Source organism: Erithacus rubecula, assembly GCF_903797595.1.
Source record: "Erithacus rubecula genome assembly, chromosome: 11".
NCBI lineage: Eukaryota > Metazoa > Chordata > Aves > Passeriformes > Muscicapidae > Erithacus > Erithacus rubecula.
Genome location: NC_136663.1, coordinates 16,988,206 through 17,007,955, shown reverse-complemented (window position 1 = coordinate 17,007,955; position 19,750 = coordinate 16,988,206). Strand labels below are relative to the sequence as shown.

At 43.8% G+C, this 19,750-nt stretch overlaps 1 protein-coding gene across 2 annotated transcripts in view; it reads right to left on the bottom strand.

Annotated features, from left to right (window-relative positions):
• EPHA4 (EPH receptor A4) overlaps positions 1 to 19,750 on the bottom strand; it is a 475,816-nt gene that overhangs the window by 421,300 nt on the left and 34,766 nt on the right. For both annotated transcript variants that reach the window (XM_079315657.1, XM_079315656.1), the window contains exon 4: positions 14,013 to 14,168. In XM_079315657.1, the coding sequence (XP_079171783.1) occupies positions 14,013 to 14,168 (156 nt within the window). The remainder of the gene's footprint in view (positions 1 to 14,012; positions 14,169 to 19,750) is intronic.

Genomic DNA, 19,750 nt, shown 5'->3' with positions numbered 1-19,750 from the left:
CCAAAATATAAGTGCAATATTTTCCAGACAAGCTGATGTCAAATCCCATTCAGTGAATACTGAAGCCCATCAAACAGGGACCTGAACATGACACTTCAGCATGCAGGATGGAGATTTGAGTAAAAAGCCAGACTCAGAATTAAGGCTTTGAAGGATGGAAAATAAAGTTTACAACAGGAGAGTGGTGGAGAATGTGAAAGAACTGGGCAGGGCCTCCCTGGGCAGAAGAGGACAGAGCCCAGAAGCAGCAGCACCTCCTGCACCTCTGCAGAGCTGCCACAGCCAGCCCTGCCCAACAACACATGGGCACAAACCCTATTGATGTGCTCCAATCCCCACTGGCCCAAACCCACAGGCAAATTAAAAATGCAGCAGAGCTAATCCTGCAACTCTTCATCTCATTTCAATACAGTTGAGACACGCTTTTTGCACCCTTACATTTAAGACAGATGATTCAGAGTGAGCCCATGAAAGAGATGGGTATTTTATCCATCCCAAAAAGCTTCCCTGACCATTGCCAGGCAGAGCACACAGGTACTCTGACACACACAGGACTTTGGCATAGGGCTACAGTAAGCACTGCATGGAACAGAAATGAAACAGGATGAAAATGAAGATTGCAAAATGTATCAATCCAAATAGAACACAGTAAAAATAGCTGTGCTTACTAACTACTTGTAGTCAGAGCTTTACATATAAATATTAGTAGCAGAAAAATACTGGATATAACTTTGTAGAAAGTCACAAATTAGACACAAGAAAGCTCATGAAAGTTTCTTACATTTCATAAACATACATTTGATATTTGCAATCCAAAAGAAGCTCATCTAGATTCCTTGCAGAAAAGGAAGGAAAGGAGAGAGATCTGGCAAATTAGTCAAACATTATGAAACTATGAACTTGGCAAAAAAGAATCAGCCAGCACCAACAGTTCCATTAAGTGTATAAATAAATAAGTCATAATCTCTTATACACCAAAGGTACCAAAACAGTCATCGTGGTAAGGCAGGAACTAAATACACTGAAAACATGAAATTCTACTGAAATTACAAAGTGAGTCATCAAGTGTAACAGCAAAAAGATTAAGCTGTTAAGGGATGACTATGGAGAAGATTAATTGTGGCTCCCTCCTCAATTCATCAGGTTCATCTCAAAGGAAGCCTGAGCCCTGAACAGGCTGCATAGGACAAGATTTTGAGGGCTGCATCACCTCCTTGGGTCTGTGCTTGAAGCCACCAGGATGTAACACATGCTCAACAGGAGACAGGAGTTTTATTTTGAGAGTGGTAACCAAGTTAAGAAAGGAGTTTAAATGACGTAGAGGTCAAATGGGTCTTCAGTACCTAAATGAAAGGTCTCTGTTGCAGGAGTGACTAAGTAAAGATTGTTTGTCTGTGCTTACTTCAAAAATACAAAATTAATATATTTCTTTTGAAAGGAGGGAAATCCTCCCATCTTGCCAAACCTTTGAAACAGTCTGTGAGTTAATTTGGGTTGACAGAAAGAATTACTGCAAGAAGAGAGAGCAGAGTCCAGTCCCTGAGCCAGGGAGCCCTCCTGCCTGCTGCACCACCAGGCTGCCATTCATGGCTTTTCTTTATGCACTGGCAGCATTTCGGACTCCTAAGGACAAAACCCTTCTACTCAAAGATCAGTTACTGAACACAGCAAGAGATGTCTCCTGATCCAAAAACTAGATGAGAAAGAAAAAGGAGAGAAACTGGGTTGAACCTCTATTTGTCCTGTGGAAATGGAGGCAGAGAGAGATGTGGTGAGACAAGGGCACACAAGACATGCTTTGCACATCTGGGCAGTGGTCAAAACTGACCCAAGCCCCAGCCCAATGCCTCTGTCCCACAACTAGCTCTCCTTCCCCCAAAAGCTGGCTTTGCCAGCTCCCCTGGGTATGAGAAAATGGTCTCTGCTTAGCCTGCAAATACATGAGCTTTCTTTTCAGAAACAAACTCTGAGTGCAATGAGGTGGAAGACACTCCTGAAATCGTGAACTCGAGCAGCAGCACAGGAACTGCTGAGCAGGAACTGAACCAAACTCTCTCCACCCCAGACTTCCCCAAACTGCCTCACACCTGGGCTCTCTTCAGGGCAGGCAGGTGCACAAGGTGACAACACCTGTCCCTCTGCACTGTCAAGGGAACAGGAAAACCAACAAAAGCCTCTGGGGGAACAGCAGCCTCAGCAGGCTGCAAGCCCAGGTGCACACTGTACAGTGAAGGTCTGTCCTGGCCAGAGCAGCAGCCAGAGACACTGGGAGCTGAGGCTCTGTGTGCTCTCAGAGATTGGTCAGGACCTGGCAGCAGCAAGTCCTGTACAGAAACTGCTCCTGTGGGAAACATGGAGAGCCTGAGAGCGAGAAAAAGCAAAAAGTGTTTTCCTAGAGAGCGTTCGCTCACTGCAGTCACACACACACGAGAGCATCGACCCAGAGTGCAGCCAGGAGAGCAGGGATCAGGTGCTGCCAGTGCAAACACCTCCTTTCCCCAGCAGCACCAGCTCTGCCAGGGCCAAGAATATCCCCATTTCAGGGGGGAATTCCTGCAGCAAAGACCTCCATGGGAGGAGGGCTCGTACTGCCACAGCTGCGGTCTGAAAGATGTGCCTCTTAGCTCAAATACAGCAGCCAGTTTGGGGTTAAACTCAGACTTAGCCTGATGTCCATTAAGATATTTTCCAAGGCTCTAGGTCCAGTTTCACATGGGAAAATGTGCCAGAATGAATCAAGCTCCTCAGAAGCAAAAAGTCAGTAATTAGTATGTGGGACAGGGCAGCGCAGTCTAAACAGAGATGCGGCCGAGCGGAAAAGCGGGGAAGCAGATGCTCGCAGGTCACAGAGACCAGTGCACCACCTCCAGCATGAAAAGGAAGATGGGGGGAGTCTCCAAGCCGTGGGCTGACACTACAGTGAGGGGGAAAAGCAATTTCTTTTCTTCCTGGAGCACAGTCATCAATGGAGCTGTTGGCACAGGGAGTGGGGACTAGCCTCAGATTGATGGGCCTGGTTTCAGATGTTGAAACACGGGGCGTATCTGCTCTTCAGTGGTGAGCAGGATTTGCTTTGTTTCTGACAACAGATGAGACAAACCCTTTCAGGGCCATGGCAGCTGCAAAGACCAGGATAGTACCTGGATAAACCCAGCAGGATCCCACAGGAACAGCATCCTGACAGCCAGACCGTTGCCCTCACACAAACCTGTTTCCTCTGGCAGAAAATTCTAGCTACGGGGCAGATGAGAGAGGAGACAGGGACCTGTGCCTCTGAATCACCACCACCATCTGTAATTTTGTCACAAGTCCCATGATCTACAGCATTTTTCATAAATCTCCTGCCAATGGAAGCATGCTATTGCTATTTGGCACTGTGGAAGAATGGAGCTAATACTGCCATGCTGCCTGGAACAGTTTGAAAATGTGACAGCTCCTACAGGAAATAAAATTTATATCTAAACATTTTAATTCTGAAAACCAATTAATTTTAAAATTCCTTTTATGATGTTAGGAAGGCAGGTGCTGTTGCTATCCCTGCACAGGACAATACAATCTGAGGGATGGATCTGCAGAGCCAGTCAGTCTTCTCAGGTCAGTGACTATAAAGGGGACACAGTTTGATCATGGGGCCTGAAAGCCAGATCCCTCTGCAGCCCCTTTAACCAGCACCCTGAACGGGGAGGACTCATCTCTGGGAACACAGGGAACGGAAGTTTTCAATTTTATTCCTTCCTGGGGCTCCATAAATCCTGCTTCACAATAAACCCATCAAAATCAAGTGAGCCATGAAGCAAATGGGAAGGCCCTGGGTGGAGCAGTTCATTGTATGTGTCAGGGCTGAGGGAAACACTGAAGAGTCTGTTTAGCAACAAATAATCTTCATCAAGCTAATCTTGCTATCTTCCTCAACCCTCCTATTAGATTTCCTTAAATGTATTGGGCAATGTGGATTGTTTGGCTTTCTCTTGCTGCAATAGGCTATAGCCATTACAGCTATCTGTCTTTCATCCACAGAGAGAGAGATCTGTCTGTCTTAAGGACAATATTGTACCCAATGCCAAACAAACACAAAACAGGAGTTTTTAAGGTGTTAATAGCATAAGCACTACTTGTATTAAAAGGACTGATGCATTTTAGCACTCTTTCTACAACTTCAGGCAGTATTTTAACTTTTCATCCACCAACATTTCTCTCCCTCCCTTCCTACACTCATCTCTCTCCAGTCAGAGGCCTCCCACACACGCCTGTGCAAATGACAAGAACCTGGTGAAAACCATGACAAGGGCTCATACCAACACCTGACTGTCTCCTTCCTTCCTTGCAGACCTCAGGAGATCCCTGTGTGCCAACTCTCTGTGGATTGCAGGTCTCTGTGGGCACACTGCAGGAGCCCTGATGGTTCAAACCAGGGATGAAGCCTGGTCCAAGCACTGCAGTGACGCACAGGCAGCTTCTGCAGTGAAGCCCCAGTAGTGAACTTGCTCTCCAGGACTGAAGTAGCACCTGTGGGGTGCAGATGGCAAGGGGACACAGCTGGGAAGGGAACCAGGCTGTAGAATAACACTGGGCATAATAACACCTCAGTAAACTGTTTATTTGCAAGGAGTACATTATTTTCCATTTAAATCAGCTGCCCTAAAGACAAAGGGGCATCAGATAGTTGAGTCAAACATCAACAGGTTGGGTGCCATCCAGCTGAGAACGTTATCCCAAAGCCCCTTTCCTCCTGTCCCCAAAGTAGAGCAGCACAAATGTAGGAGGTTCAGCCTCAGGAATCTGGCAAAGTCATTCTGCCAAGGAGAAAGAATGTCTACCCCAACCAATGAACAATTTCAAAGAAAGATAGCACAAAGGAGATTAGCTACAACTGAGTGAATATTCCTGCTGCCCTGGGGGACCAGCATGCCCAGCCCTTCATGCACAGCACAGGGAAAGCACAGAGCCCAGGACTGCAGGTGCCCAGGGACAGGGTCTAACCAGGGCAGCCCAGGACTGCAAGTGCAGCACCAGCACAGAGGCACAAGTGGGGAGGAGAGAGCCCTTCCCTGGCAAGTGCCATACACCACAAACCCATCCTAAGACACAGCAGGGAACTATAGCTGGGCTCCTGAAGCTGGAGGGGCTGCAGGCAGACAGGCAGCCTTGGTTGGGTGTGCAGGGAGATTCCAACCAAGCCACTCCTCCCTTCCTCCCTACAGCTGCAAACCTGACAGGTCCACACAACCAAAAAACATCCCTGAAAACTAACCCTGGGATTTAAAGGTAGACTTGTAAGTGCACTGTGCTAAGGAACTGTATTTAAATGGTTATGACAGAGGTTTTAATATCCCTGGTTTTACATCTTCCTTTTTTATTACTGATCTGCCCAGCAAGATGTTTCTCTAAAAGTCTCTGTGGGTGTATGCGGTAAATTCAATTACAGTTTTCTACAAGGAGACCAGACAGACTTGTTTGACATCAAGAATACTGTCTTCACTAAACCAGTTCATTTAGTTCAGCAACAGGGTATGGTTAGGAGGCGTGGATTAAAGCACAGAGAACGGAGATGAGAAAGAAATGATTCCCAGCAAAACAGCTGCTGAGTGACCTTGTTGTCCCATAACATGAGAAGAAATGAGAAAAACCTTGCAGCTTGGTTCTCTGCTGCCCTAGGTTGACAGGACTCCAGAATCCCACTTCCAGACAACTAACAGCTCCAAATCTTGGGCAAACAACTTTTGTTCACAAAAGGTAGACATGAGTAAAAAAAATTCCTCTTTCCTTTTCTCAGAGGTCCCACAGTCACAGGAAGGTAAAGTTGAGGGCTTTGGTTTGGCCAGTTTTATCAGATACAAGCAGCCTTTATATACTATTTTCTTATGCTGAAAAAAACCATCACAAAACAAACCAAAAAGTGTCAGCACACGGTTCTGACACTTAATTCCTTTAAAGTGAAATTAACACTTCCAAGAAACCCACTCAGGTGGCACCCAAAATAAAGCTCTCTTAGCCACAAATAGCTGCCTGTCTGCACGTTTCTGTCACAGTCTGGCAGAGGGCTCCTTCAGGAGCTCCCTTTTTTATGCCAGCTTAGTCTTCAGCCATCAACAGTGGTAGTGAATTATTCTGGCAGCAACATTACCCATTAAAGACTGAACTGATATTATCAGTATTAGGACTGTAACCACATCTGTTTACTACCAGCCTATATTATAGTTAAGATTTATTACCTTGAAAGATCTGGCTGTGGGAGGAGATCTGCTAAAACAGCAAACTGAAACCCACACTCTCCATGGAAGTGCTAATGGAGATATTTCAAATATATACCCTCCAGAAGGCAAGCCTTTGTTAGAAGCATCCTTGTCAGTCACCAGATCAGTGCATTTAAAATGTACCTCCTTTAAAAGAAAGATGCTCTCTAAAGGTATGTATGTGACTAAGTAACTAGCAGGATGAAACTTCTGAGCCCTGGAAGGAGAAAATGATTAAAAAAATAATTTACTCCATCTGCATGGGCACATATGTAAAAGCACATTTCTCCAGCAGGTAACGGATGTCTCTGCAGCCGGGGCAGTGGATAATTATTTTCAAGTGGGTTGTCACACTGCATTCAGCCTGCCTTCGCCTGACAGTGTGAAATCGGAAGGAAGCTTCATTGGCAATTCCCACCAGACATCAGAAAACCTCAAGCATGTAGAAAAGACTTTAATCTTCTTTAACCATTCCCCCACTCTCCTTGAAGAAAATATCATGTCTTTTTTGGGGCGGAAAAAGCAGACCTCAGCTTAATAAGGATTCAAAATTATTTTAACAAACAAGAAGTATTAAAATACGTATTATGCTACAGCTTGAAGCTTTCTAACTTCACCCTAAAATGATTAAATATACAGTTAAATATACAATTAAAAATACTGTTAAATGCAGCTGTGTGCCAGCTATGGGTGTTTGCTAATCCAAGTCAATCAGGCAGACCAGCAGGGCTCAATGGGCTTTGCACCAGCACTGACAAAAAGATCCTCTTTATGAGCCTGCTCCAGAGATGCTGACCCTCTTCATCTGCCATGGTTTCAAAGGGAACTCGGGGTATTCAGAAATCTTGAGCTAATTTGCTACATAATAAACAAGATCCATACAAGAGGGAAGGTTGCTATGACTCACCTCGTTTGAAAGCAGCCTGGGATGAACTGGCCTGTTTTGAATCGGCAGCTTGGCCTTGGCTGCACTACAGAGGAGCAGCAAAGTCTTTGATAAGTTAAAGGAGCAGCAGGCACCTGGGAGCAAGCATCCGACTGCCTAATAGCAAGAAAACCTGACTAGAAATGCACTATCAGAAGGAGGGAAGAGTTTAGCACATCTGCTGTACAGGATCTGAGAGCCAGCTTTTGTGTGCAACGCAGCAAGAATAAAGAGAGCAAATAAAGAGGTGCACAAAAAAAAGGATCCGTACAATGAACGCTTCCAAAGATCTCTGGAGCATATCTGCAGAGAGCAATGAAATGCCAGTGGAAGCACATCAGGCACAGCTCGGAAGGGGCTGGCTCAGGCACAGGGGCAGCACTAGGGCTCTGCTAGGGCTGGTGGTTGTGTGCCAGCCTCACCCACTGCTGCTCTCCCAGCAAGGTCTCACCACGATGGCACTGTATGGATGGGCTCTAACAGCTCTAATCAATGCTCTTCAATCTGATCACAGTTCTAGAATCATCTCCCTGGGGATGTGAAACACAGTTTACTATTTTCAGAGAGGATGCAAAGAAAGTAATTATTAAATAATCAATGTATTTAAAGGCCTTAAGTCACCGACTAAAATGTCTGGCAAAGCAGAGCCAGGCACAGTGCTCAAGAGGAAGCACTTTGGCCTCCTCTTTCCATCTCACGAGGCTTCAGTGAACCTCACTGAAGTGAACCTTCAGTGCAGCAGTGGAGCTGACAATGATGTTTCAGCGTGGGAGCTCTGATGCCCTTCAGATATGCCTTTGTTGTTGATCTCTAACCACCTGAAAGAAAAGTTCTAACACAGAGTAAATACCTGGGTCCTGTATGTTGAAGCTGGCAAATAAAGCCCACACTTTCCCGTGACAGCTGTGTGTGTTGCTGCCACTAATTGCTTCTTTCAGCAGTTGTGGACAGGTCCCATTGCTGTGGGCTAATTTACACAAGCAAAGGCAGCTCGGACAACCCTCACTTCTTGTCTGCCTGGCTATTCCTGACCATTTATCATTATAGATTATGTGTTTTACAACTGAGAGACCAAAGCCAACAGGCCACAGGATGCAGCAGTCACTTAAAATACCAGTCATCTGCTCCATTTCCACCCTCTCTCCTCTCTGCACATAGTTAGCTTTACAACTGGGTTATAATAAGGCAAATGATTTGGTAAACAATTCTTCATTTATTTACTTGGGCAAGATTCCTTTGACTTCAGTGGGAGTTCTGCCAAGCCAGGGATCCTGGACCAGTGCCAGTGACAAAATGCCCATTCCACTGGAATGTACAATTTCCTATTTACTTGCCAAAAGTACCCTGGCTACCAGCTTCACAATAGGCTTTGTTCCTTTCACCCAGAGAACAATCCAATTAATAGCTCCTCTCCTAAAGAGGCTAAAGAAGTTAAGCAGAGAGGTCCAGTTAGCACTGGCAGAGGTGTGGGAAAACTGATGCTTGCAAGTACCACTCCTTTGGGCTCTAGGCTTCTCTTCCAAGAACTGCCATGTAAGAACATTTTGCATTGTCATGTATGCTAAGGCATGTTATCACATCTACTCTAATGCACTGTGCTGCAGACACTATCACCTGTGTTCACTCACTCTTTTGAGATAAAAAGAACTCCGCTGCGGAAACCAGAAAGTTATCTGACAGTCTGACAGGAAAGAAATCCAACCAGAAAAATAAGTTGTTCTGTAATTGGCACAACTGCAGAATTTCTTATTCTGTTTGCCCTCTAATTTACTTCAACAGCTCTACAGAACTGGGTCCTGACTAACCAAATCAAAGCCCCCAGTTAATTGAGTAAATGTCTCTGTTAATTTAAGGCTCTGGCCAGAAAATCAGAAGACAGCTAATAAACAGTTTCTGCATTTAAAGGAGTGATGATTTCAAGTCTACTGATTATAAACACACGCTGTCAAATTACTCCTGTCTCCTCTCTTCAAGCCATAACCACTCCCCTTGTTATTCAATTCCTTCAGTCCATCACCACACACAAGGGGAGACAGCTTTCTCCTTTGAGATTCCCATCACTCACAACCCCTTTCTCTCCGTCTGGCAGCGATGCACCCGTGGATGGTCTATTTTCCCAGCCGACGTGGAGAAGAGAAATCATTCTCTCCTTACAGCCTACCCACTGTTCCCTCTGCTCCTGCCACTGCTGTACTACAGCTTAAAAGGCATTCTGGTGTACTATTTACATGTACTATTTAATGAACAATATCACAGGATGTTTTAACAAAATCATTTACTGAAGGTACGGATATATATATATATATATATATATATATATATAAAGATGTGGAAGGAGTTATTATGCCATAAATTTAAATTCTGAAGATCAGAGGCTCTACTGGCATATACCTCACACTGCAGAGAACAGGCTCCAAGAGCAGAGGACTGCAGTAATGCCAGCACAAGTGTGGAAGTGTGGCAAAGCCAGTGCAAAGCCACCTACAATGCAGTAGCCAGCACTGTGTGGTGTAGCCTGCTTTCCTTTTTCCTAGCAGCCAACTGGAAACTTAGAAAAGGAACAAGTTAAGTTGAGGGAAAAAGAGAACATTTGTTTATTTATATTGTTTATAGTCTAAGCAATCATTATAAACATGTGCTCAAATATTCAGCTCCTATGCAATTACTCCTTTGCAGCCACAGTTATTAGGTAGGTAAATTCACTCTTTTTTGAAAACGCAGGTCAAATATTTATCTCTGAGATATGTTAAATGTAACACAAGATTGCATTAAGGGTATATATTAGACTGCAACATTAACAAAATTGAAGTGTTTAGACCTTTCAGACCTTTTTTAAAGCCTTGACCTTGGAAACAAATAAGGACAGTGTTATTTTAATGTGCATTCAAATTTTAACAACACAGTCACACAGCTCTAGTGGAATTCACATTGAGTTTCCACTGTAGATTGCTCATCATTTCATTATGGTTCATTATGCTGATAACTGTCAGAAAGCATTAGAAGCAGGAGCCTTGAGTAATAGCACTGAAATGGTAATTTAAAAACAATATACTTTCTGAAGGAAATACAGCAGTGCACTAAATTCAATTAGAAGAGGGGAATGTAAAGACAAGTAAGTGATGTTTGCTGTTTGAAGTCAGGCTATTCAGTTTCTTGATAACCTAGACTGGAGAAGGTCCTTCTAAAGCAGGCACTCCTCTCTTGCATCTCACTACATCTGCTCTTATTATCTCCAAGCTTCTCTGGTATTAACTGTCTTAAATGCAACCGTTTTTGAAATATTTCAGGCCATGACAAAATATCAATCAATCCACCAGTCCTCCTTTGGGTGACACAACTGACTAAATTATTCAGGGTCATTTACCGAGGCAGATTTCAAGCTGGACAGTCCATGATGGTAATCTCTCTTTTGTAAAGGGCTCCCAATTAAAAATCATTAATAATTTGAATTGAAAAGACAATATAAACAATACAAAACCGTCCCACTCTCACTCATAATGCAAGTATTGTTTGTTAAGAGTTAGAGAACCCAACTCATTAATGGTGGGGGGACAGGAGCAACGCCCATTAATTTGGGTGGGAACTGCACCTGCCTGCACCAGGCTGAAATTCACAGGATATCTCCTTACAGAAAAGGGAATTCAGGGACAAGGGCCATGACTGAGACTGATTTGTTTTCCTGCCTCATGGATTAATGTGTGGGTAAGGCAATTTATTCTCCATTACATTGCTAACCTTATGAAAGACCCTTCCTCTCTGCAAGTACTGAAATATAATGAAGGTCTGTAGAGTTGCCTTGACATCACTTCTGCAATGCTTCCAAAAGGGAAAGGCATCCGTGTTTTCCATGGTTTGGGCTCAGGTGTGTTACAAGTCCATCATGCCATCTCCACACCCAAGCACACAGCTGACAAGCCCACTGTGCTTCAGAGCTCCAGGTCTGAATTCCCAAGTTTGGCCAAAGCGGCAGATCCAGGGTGGCTCTGCCCCTCGGGGTGACAGGCACATTGATGATTATCCCCAGGAGGCAAGTTTGAGGGGACAGATGCACCAGCAAACACGTGGCTGTCAGGGTCTGTACCTGGCCTTTGACACAGCCCACTCCACTGTCCCTAAACCCACCCTGCCACGTTCTGCCCTTACTTACACCAACTTTACACCAGACATAACTACTCACTCTAGCAGAGCTGAAATAGAGCAGAATACTAAAACCAGAGTTCAGTTAACTTGTTTAGGAGTCTGATGCCTGGCTCACCTGAGGTTAGACAGTTTTTACAGCTCACCAAGGGATGGCAATGTCAGAGAGTAGTGCTATAGAAGGGTAAAACTCTCCTGGCCAGCACACTAGGAAGTAGCTACTGCTTTTGTTACTTATCACAGGAATTGCAAGAAAGGAAAAGGAAGGGGAATTCTCTAATTCCCTTTCATCCACTAGCACAATCAGGCTAATGGAAAGTCCTAACAGTCTTCCTCCCCCAACCTAGAAGGCAAGATAAATGACAAGGCCAGCCAGTTTACTGCTAAAGGAAATCAATAGCCAAGGGTCAAAGCTTTACAAAAACACGTCTTAAGAAGGCTGAAGTTCTTCATCATAAAAAGTATTTGGGAATAATAAAGAAGGGATCAATCCACAGTCCATTCCAGGTGTTCTTTCCAAATTATCCAATGTTACTTTTATTCACCTGGTCTAATAGTTCTCCAAGTGAACAGAAACCTGATTTTACAAGCCAGTGGAGCAGAGTCTATCTTTTTGCTAGAAGAATGGATCTCAGATACTGTGTTTTATTTCTTCATTAGTGTGCCGTCACACTGAGCGATTACTAAATGCAGGCCTGAATGAGAATACCAGACTTAAAGAGCATAATGAACAAAGAAGGTGCCTGATTATTATGGCTGTCAGCACAAGGGAATTGGGTTTGTCACCGGGTTTAACCAACTGGGAAGAACTGATTACAGTCTGAACCCACCTGAAAGCACCTCTGATGTTTATGCTCCCTGCTGTCCACACATCCCGTCAGGAAAGTCAGACAGACAGGGACCTTCTGAAGGGTCCCCCTCTGCAGAGGCCCTTGGAATGCTGTCCCTTGCCTCAGATCCATGGCGGAAGGGCACTCAGAGGGGGAGAGTGGCAAAGGAGGAGCACCCGAGCCCCGGGGCAGGGCTGCACTTGTCCCTGAGCAGCAGCAGCAGCAACCTGCCAGCACAGCCAAGGCAAGCTCCAGCAAAGGCTGACAGCAGAACCAGGGCTGTCAGGGAAGCACAGCCACCCCTCAGGCCAGCCAGAAACACCCCTGCTGCATCCTCTACCTTGGATCACAGGAAAAGGAGCCCTTCAGCTACAGAGGCAGGCCTGTTTTCCAAGAGCAGGATCCATAGGATTGTGGTGCTAGCTTGCCTCTGCATCCCAGGCTGCTGCAGGGATGAACACTGAGGCAGGCCAGCACCACAGCCTTTGCCTTTTCTCCTTCTCTCTTTGTATTTTTAGGGTAAAAGACCAAGATCAGGAACTTCAGCTTTGTCTCACCTCCCAAGAAAGGAATGGGGAAGAGTTCCTGCTCAAGGCTTGACAAAAAAGGGCTAAGCTTGCAGGGGTGCATTTTGCAGTATCAGTAAACATACGTATCATTTGCTAACAATTTCCCCATCTGGAAATGTTTTGCTCTCTCCTCATACTTCACTAACTGCACATGTTTATTTAAATTCAACCAGTTGATTACTAATTTGATTTCAATTTGGTGAAGATATCATTCACAAGGACCAGGGCTTTGAAAAATTTTTGTTGGTATAATGTTATTTAGGGTGTACATTCCAAACAATAGTTTTGTTGCAGAAAGACATTTTTCCTATCAAACTGGTCACGTTTCAAATCTAGTAGTGTAAATTATATTACAGAAAGCATGTTCTTGCCCATTTAGACAAGGTTTCACAATACAGTTAGACTCCTTTCCCAGTCAATACTTGGCAAGGGATATATGCACCACTCTGCTTCCTATTAAGCAAAAGCAGCTGCTCTTGGCTATGCCCTGGCCTCTTCAACCACCACCAGCAAAACTCACTGCTGAAAAGAAGGAAATCACTGGAGAACATCTGGAATCAAGGGGCTGTGGGGAAGGGATGAGTGCTAACTTAGTTATGGACATACTCTGTTTCTGCCTTGTAAGGGAGAAATTAAGGTTTAAATAAATGTGACTCAACTCTCACAAAATTAATTCTCAATATATTAAAATGTTACAAAAGAAATATCTCGCCTTCCCTCACTCAGACACACACAGACTCTCCACATAAATATACAGCTGAACTCCAAAAATCTGGAAACACTTCCAATAGCTTTCAGAGAATGCCACACATGGATATCCCCCTGGCAAAATACAGCCCTTTCACTTATTGTTTCAAACTGCTTTGCTCCTAAGAAAGTGAAAACCAAGGAACTAGATGATCACAATCTAACACCAGGACACGCCTGGAATCCCAGGTCTTCGACTGCATGAGCCATTAACCAACACACAGGACAAGGGGTTCATCAGCAACCCTGTGACTGTGCTCAATGCACCTCTCCTTCTCCCTGATGAAGGTATTTGGATGGAATTAAAGCAAATTCCGTTTGCTGCACATGATGTATTTACCTACATAAAATAAAACAAACCATGCACTGGGTGGTTGTTTCTTTAAAGTTCAAGATTTATTATTACCACCCCTTTCAGATGAACACTTAAGTTCCCAAGGGCCACCAGCTATACTTCAAGGCCTTTATTTTACCTCTACCCGTGCTACCAATGTTTGTAACTGGGTCTCCTGATTTATTCCCACCGCGTGGCAGCCGTGGGGAGGCAGGGCTGGGGGCTCGGGGCACTTACGGGTGCAGGGCGTGGAGGCGGCGTCGCTGTCGGCGCGGAAGAAGCCGCGGTCGCAGGTGCAGGCGGTGGAGCCCTCCCAGACCGAGTAGCTGTGCGGAGGGCACTTGGCGCAGGCCGCCTCTGCCGACAGAGCCTTGTAGTACCCGATCCTGCAAGCTGGTGGAGGAACAGACAGAGCGTTACTGGCACGGGCCCTGATCATGAATTGATAGCTTGCTCATTCAAAATCAGGGCAGGAGATGTTTCAAAGAGAGCCTCTTAGCCCCAGGTGAAGAATTAACAATCATCGCGCTCTTAATGAGTAGTCCTACGTCAGGGGATACTGATTTCTAATTCCAACAAGAGCCATTTTAAAAGCTGGCTTAGAAATGGCTAAAAAAATAAAATTATACACTTCTGTTGACATTGCCAGAAAATCAGCTGCCTCTTTGTGGAGTTAACCCATGTCCACCTGCACCCCACACACACAGAGCATGACAAAAGGGGTGCAATTGGTTCATTCTATGACCACTTAAGGAATGGCAGCTGACAGTCAGACGCTGCCAATTTTTAAGAGGGAGTGGGACAGGAACCCAACACGCAGGAAATGGCACATCTCCCTCCTGGCAAGGCAGAATTCATCTGGCTCTTTCTCCCCCAGGGAGGGGATCAGCAATGCTCAAAGCTGGGGCACAGCAGGAACTGCACCGCTGCCACCACGTGCACTTGGCAAGCTGTCGGTGACATCAGCTTCATAAAAGCAGGACTTACACAAAAGGCTACTTTTACATCACTTGGAAAAAACCCACTAGCATCATTAATAACACATTTTCATGGTGGCTAACAGGTATGTCATCCTAGAAATTTCTCCCTTGGCCAGAGAAAAAAGCCCATCATCACCGTTGGCCTTTAGCACCGAGGAGGAGAGAGAAAATTCCCAGGCATGCAAACCAGTGAAAAAAAAGGCTGTTCCCAGTATTTACTGTGTGACTCACTCCCACATCTTGTCATTTATCACTTACATTACCTTTAGGGTTCCCCTGCTACACACAGCTCCTGTCGGGAGGGCATAAGCCCCCATACAGACAGAGCTCACTCTTGCTAGTTCAACCTTCCCTTAGTCCCCCTCACTCTTTCCCTGCTTCTCTCACAAAGCCCTCCAGTGGGAAATGGAGAGGGATATTAGTAACACATTCATAAAAGAGCAAGTTACTTCATTCTTATTAGCCCAAGCCATTAATGAAATGTCCTTAACAAGCACTGACTTTACGATGTGCCACACGCCATCTGTGAGATCAGCCTGGTGTCACACACTGGGGCTGTCCCAGGACCAGGGGACCTTGTGAAAGAAAACACTGCTCAGGTGACTGAGATTTACACTTCCAGAGCTCACAGGTATTGTGGTGTTAGATAAGGTTCGATTGCAAGGTGTGCTTTGGCCATGCTTCACACAGCCTCGGGGTTTCAATTAAAATCAGCAGCCACAGCTCTGGCAGAGAGGGAGAATCACAGGGGTTAAACCCAGCCTGCCCACATCAGAAATTATTTTGGTCCCTGAACACAAATTCAAACCCACCACGACTGTCCCATCAGTCAGGCAAAGGCAGCATGCAAAGGCAGCACATGGAAAACAGCTTATTCTGCCTGGGATGGGAATTGCCCAGCAAAACAAAAAAAAAAAAAAAAGAAAACAACCCTTATATTATATATATATGATTTGCACTATCAGGTGAGCAAGTTGCTGTATCACTACATGTCCTGGGTTTAACAACAGCAGCAGTTCAAGGGGCAGATGCTGGTCTTAGATATTACTCCTGGTTTCCACTGTCACAGCTCAGAGGAGAAATATGCCTGAGTCTGTGTATGACCAGGACAGAAACCCACAGGAAGGATCTTGCTGCCCTATATAAAGACAAGGCATTGAAAAACAGAATACAGGAGGAAATCAAGCTGACTGCTTTTATCCAAAAAATTCTATTATTCACGGTTTTAAAAACTAAGCATGTAAACTCTAATATCACTCTTAATATGAACATCACAAACCACAGAAATCATTAAACAGTGAGCCATCTTTAGCATATTCGGGGCATTAAAATACTTATCTACTCAACATTCTAGCTCAAGGCTGAAAATCCTACTTGGGCTATAAGATGCTTCTAGAGAGACAAGAAAATGTCACAGGTAAAGATTTTTGTGATCATTCCTCCCTGCCTTTTCATACTCCGTAGTTTAAAAGGGAATAAATGTATTCAGTGGGTACTGCAAGGTCAACACTCTGTGATTCAAGGATTTTTTTCCCCCTCGTTTCATGCACTGTATTTTGTTTTCTACTATATTAAGCCAAGATGTTTAATATTTCAAGACCTGAAGAAAGCTCTCCAAGCACAGTGGCTGCTCCTAAAGCACACACAGCCATTTTGCTTCAAAAACCATCTACTTCTGAAGACAGTTTTCTTCATTTTAGTGCGCTCAGAGATTCACCACATTTCACAACAGACATAAAAGGGCATTAGAGGATGTGCTGCATTAACCCAGGAGTTCTGTGCCCCCAAGAGCTCCATGGTACTGCCACTTACAAACTCAAACCTAATCCTGCAAAAGCTGTTCTTAGCATGGAGTGCTGCTGACACACCTATTACAACTATGGATGGACTGTTTTTTGAAGGGCAATGATTTAGTAGGCAAACAAGAAGCCTGTACAGAACTCATTCCCTGCAAGTCTTTATTGCTTGCTCATGACAAATCTTCATGCAGCTGCTTTTCCAGGGAGGATTTGCTGGGTGAGACCCAGCATGAATGGGGCTCTTACACAGTTTTCGAAAGATGCCTTTGTAAAAAGATTAGTTCACATGTGCAATGCAAACTTTGAGTTCAATTTCTTAGCTTTGCCTTAATTAGTTCTTTCTGTTAGGTTTCTTTTTGCTTTTTTAAAGGAGAAAAACCTTTTCTCACATTCAGGTCACCCACAAGGGTAATATGGTTACAATTGACTGCACCACATTCAAGGGAAATTCTCAAATAAAAATATTTTCAGTTAACAGTTTTTTCTCAGAACAAATCACATTGATTTAAATGGGCATCAGCTTGAAATAATCATGCTAATGCCTTTGGTTTATGATATTAAAATCCATTTGATATCTTTTTCTCTTAAAGTAAGACAAGATCTGGCAAACATTGCTGGTCATTACTGCATGCCTTTTTCCTTCTTTTTTTCAAATATATCAGAGTGATATCTGTCAAAACTGCAAAAATTGCTCTGAAGAATTATGGAACTTCAGTCAAATCTAGATGTAAATTTTCTCAAGCTGTTTTTCCTGCTCCATTTTCACATTAAAACCTGATTTTCAGACTTAAATTTTCCTCAAAAAAGAGAAAGAATACGTGTGTGGGCTGCAAAGTCTGCTTGCTTAGTCTCACCAAATGCCAAATTTTCTACTAGAAAATTTCAGACAGCAATTTTAGAATTTAAAAACCCATCTCATAGTGGATGAGGTTTTAATTACATTCTTTTTAAACACTGCTACAACAAAATACATTTATTAAATTGGTTTTAACTAAGATATACTGTTGAAGTTTTTTATTTGGGGGTGGGGAAAATATTTAAGAAAATTATTCTTTCGAGTTTAAAGTTGCTTAAAAAAAACCAAAAAAAAAACAGTACTTGCTCTTAAATTGTTCTTTTATCCTCATGGAAATGGCAATTATTCCTTCCAAGTTTGGAAAAGGCTTGACATCCTTAATAGTTCTTAAAAAAAATATAAAATTGTGCAATGTTCGCAAAGGGCTGGATAAAGAAACCATCCCAGCCTCTTTGCTGACGAGATCCTAAACCATTAAAAATGCAGTGCATATCTGAAAGACGTGCCAGGGAGCTCAGGCAGAGTGTGGCAGTGCCTGGAGGCTGAGCAGGGCTGGGTCTGAGCAGTGGTGGGATGGGGAGGGACAGGGGGGACAGCCCCAAGCTGCACACTGCTCTGGCAGCAGCCCTGGGCACCAGGGACCCAGGCCAGCAAAATCCTGCTGGAGCCTCACCCTCTGCTGAAATAAATACTGATTCCTGACTAGGACCTAATAAAGCAAATAGGGAGAAAAACAAGCACAGAAACGTGGTTTAGCTCAAGTAAATCTAGTTAAGTCAATAAACTGGTATTAGAAGGGAATGTGACAGGGATGCTCTGAGGTGCTGATTCACCAAAGCCCATGGGATGCAGTCTGCACATCCTGCCCTGGCTGCAGGATTGGCCATGAGACACATCCCTGTGCCAAGGGCTGAGCTCCACACAGGCACCACAAGGAAAGGACAGGACCACAACCAAACCATGCTCCTGCTGCACCCCCTGCCCAAAAGGAACCCTCTGCACCCCCAAGAACATTTATTAGCACATTTATTATCCAGTGAGCACTACCACCTGCAGAATCAGCTCAATTTGTCAGAAACTATGCATTCCAGTTCCCATTTCTTGAAGCAGAAAAATATTTTAGCTACAAACTCAGGGAAACTTGTAAATTCCTTGAGAAGCAGTTTTAAATCAAATCTCCCTCCACGCACAACAGAAGAGGGAAAACTACTTTTAAGTCAATTATTGTAGCCAGCTTTAAAGAAAGACTCCAAAATAGTGAAATGAAGGACAAGGCAAATAATTTAGTAAGATATATTTCAATGTCAAGTTTATACATTTCAGTGAGAAAAGAAATTTGCGTTTAAAGACTTGAAAAAAATACTTTGATAGCACATTTGATGTGTTTCAGCACCGTTTTAATTTTTCTACAGCTCTCTGGAAATATTTTGAGCTCATGTTTTATCTGCACCCTTAGGAACAAAAAGTTATTTCTTTTACTTTTCCCCTTGAATGTTGTTCTTAGTCTTCAAGAGGATGGATTTTCTCTCCTTCATTGTAACAAAACTACATCTGCCACATAAGAAGGCAGCATCTTCTCAGCTTACTTTTACTGTTATTACCATTTCTGAACAGATTTTTGTGTGTTAATTATAGAACCCAATTGTTTGGATAGTCTCTTTTGATGAGCTTTCTGCCCTGCACCATGAACCCCTCTGTTATTGTACAGCTGTTTTACTTCCAAATGCTCATCAAGGTTTTCTAATTGTCAAGCTGTCCCAGCAACTAGGTCTTTTGACCTAAAAGTCAAAGAAAGGGAGTCACCCTTGTCTCCCCAGCATGAATACCCCAGCAGTCCCAGTGGCCCCCCCGATACCTGTGAGACAATGCCTTTCCAGATCACTGCCACTACAAGCATAATTGGGTTTTGGGTGAAATGAGAAGATTTAAAATAGGATGAATTAATGAGTTTCTTGTAAAATTAAGTCGTTCTCCTGGTCCAATCTAATTACTCACTGTAATGCCCCTGAGGGTGATAAATAAAGATCCTTAGAAGCCAAGCAGGAGGGGAAAAAAAAAAAAAAAAAAGCTTTCTCTTGAGCATTTCTTAAAAGTCAAGTTGTAGAATGTGATGTGATGTACCAAATGCTCTTTCCAAATAACGTCAGATTCCTTTGATGTTCACACTGTAAGATCTTTGCCTCCTGTTAATAATGACTGTACTGTTGCTACACATAAAAAGGAGCTCCCCATCTTTAACTCGTATCTCTGATGAGAAAACCAGTATTTCTACACAGTAAGCATGTACTTTTGATGCATGAGTGACACAAGGAAACAAACACAATCCCATTGGGGAAGAGTCTAGACTGTTTGGCTGCAGAGCACTTTTACTCCATGATTGGGTAAAAACTCAGGAAGTTC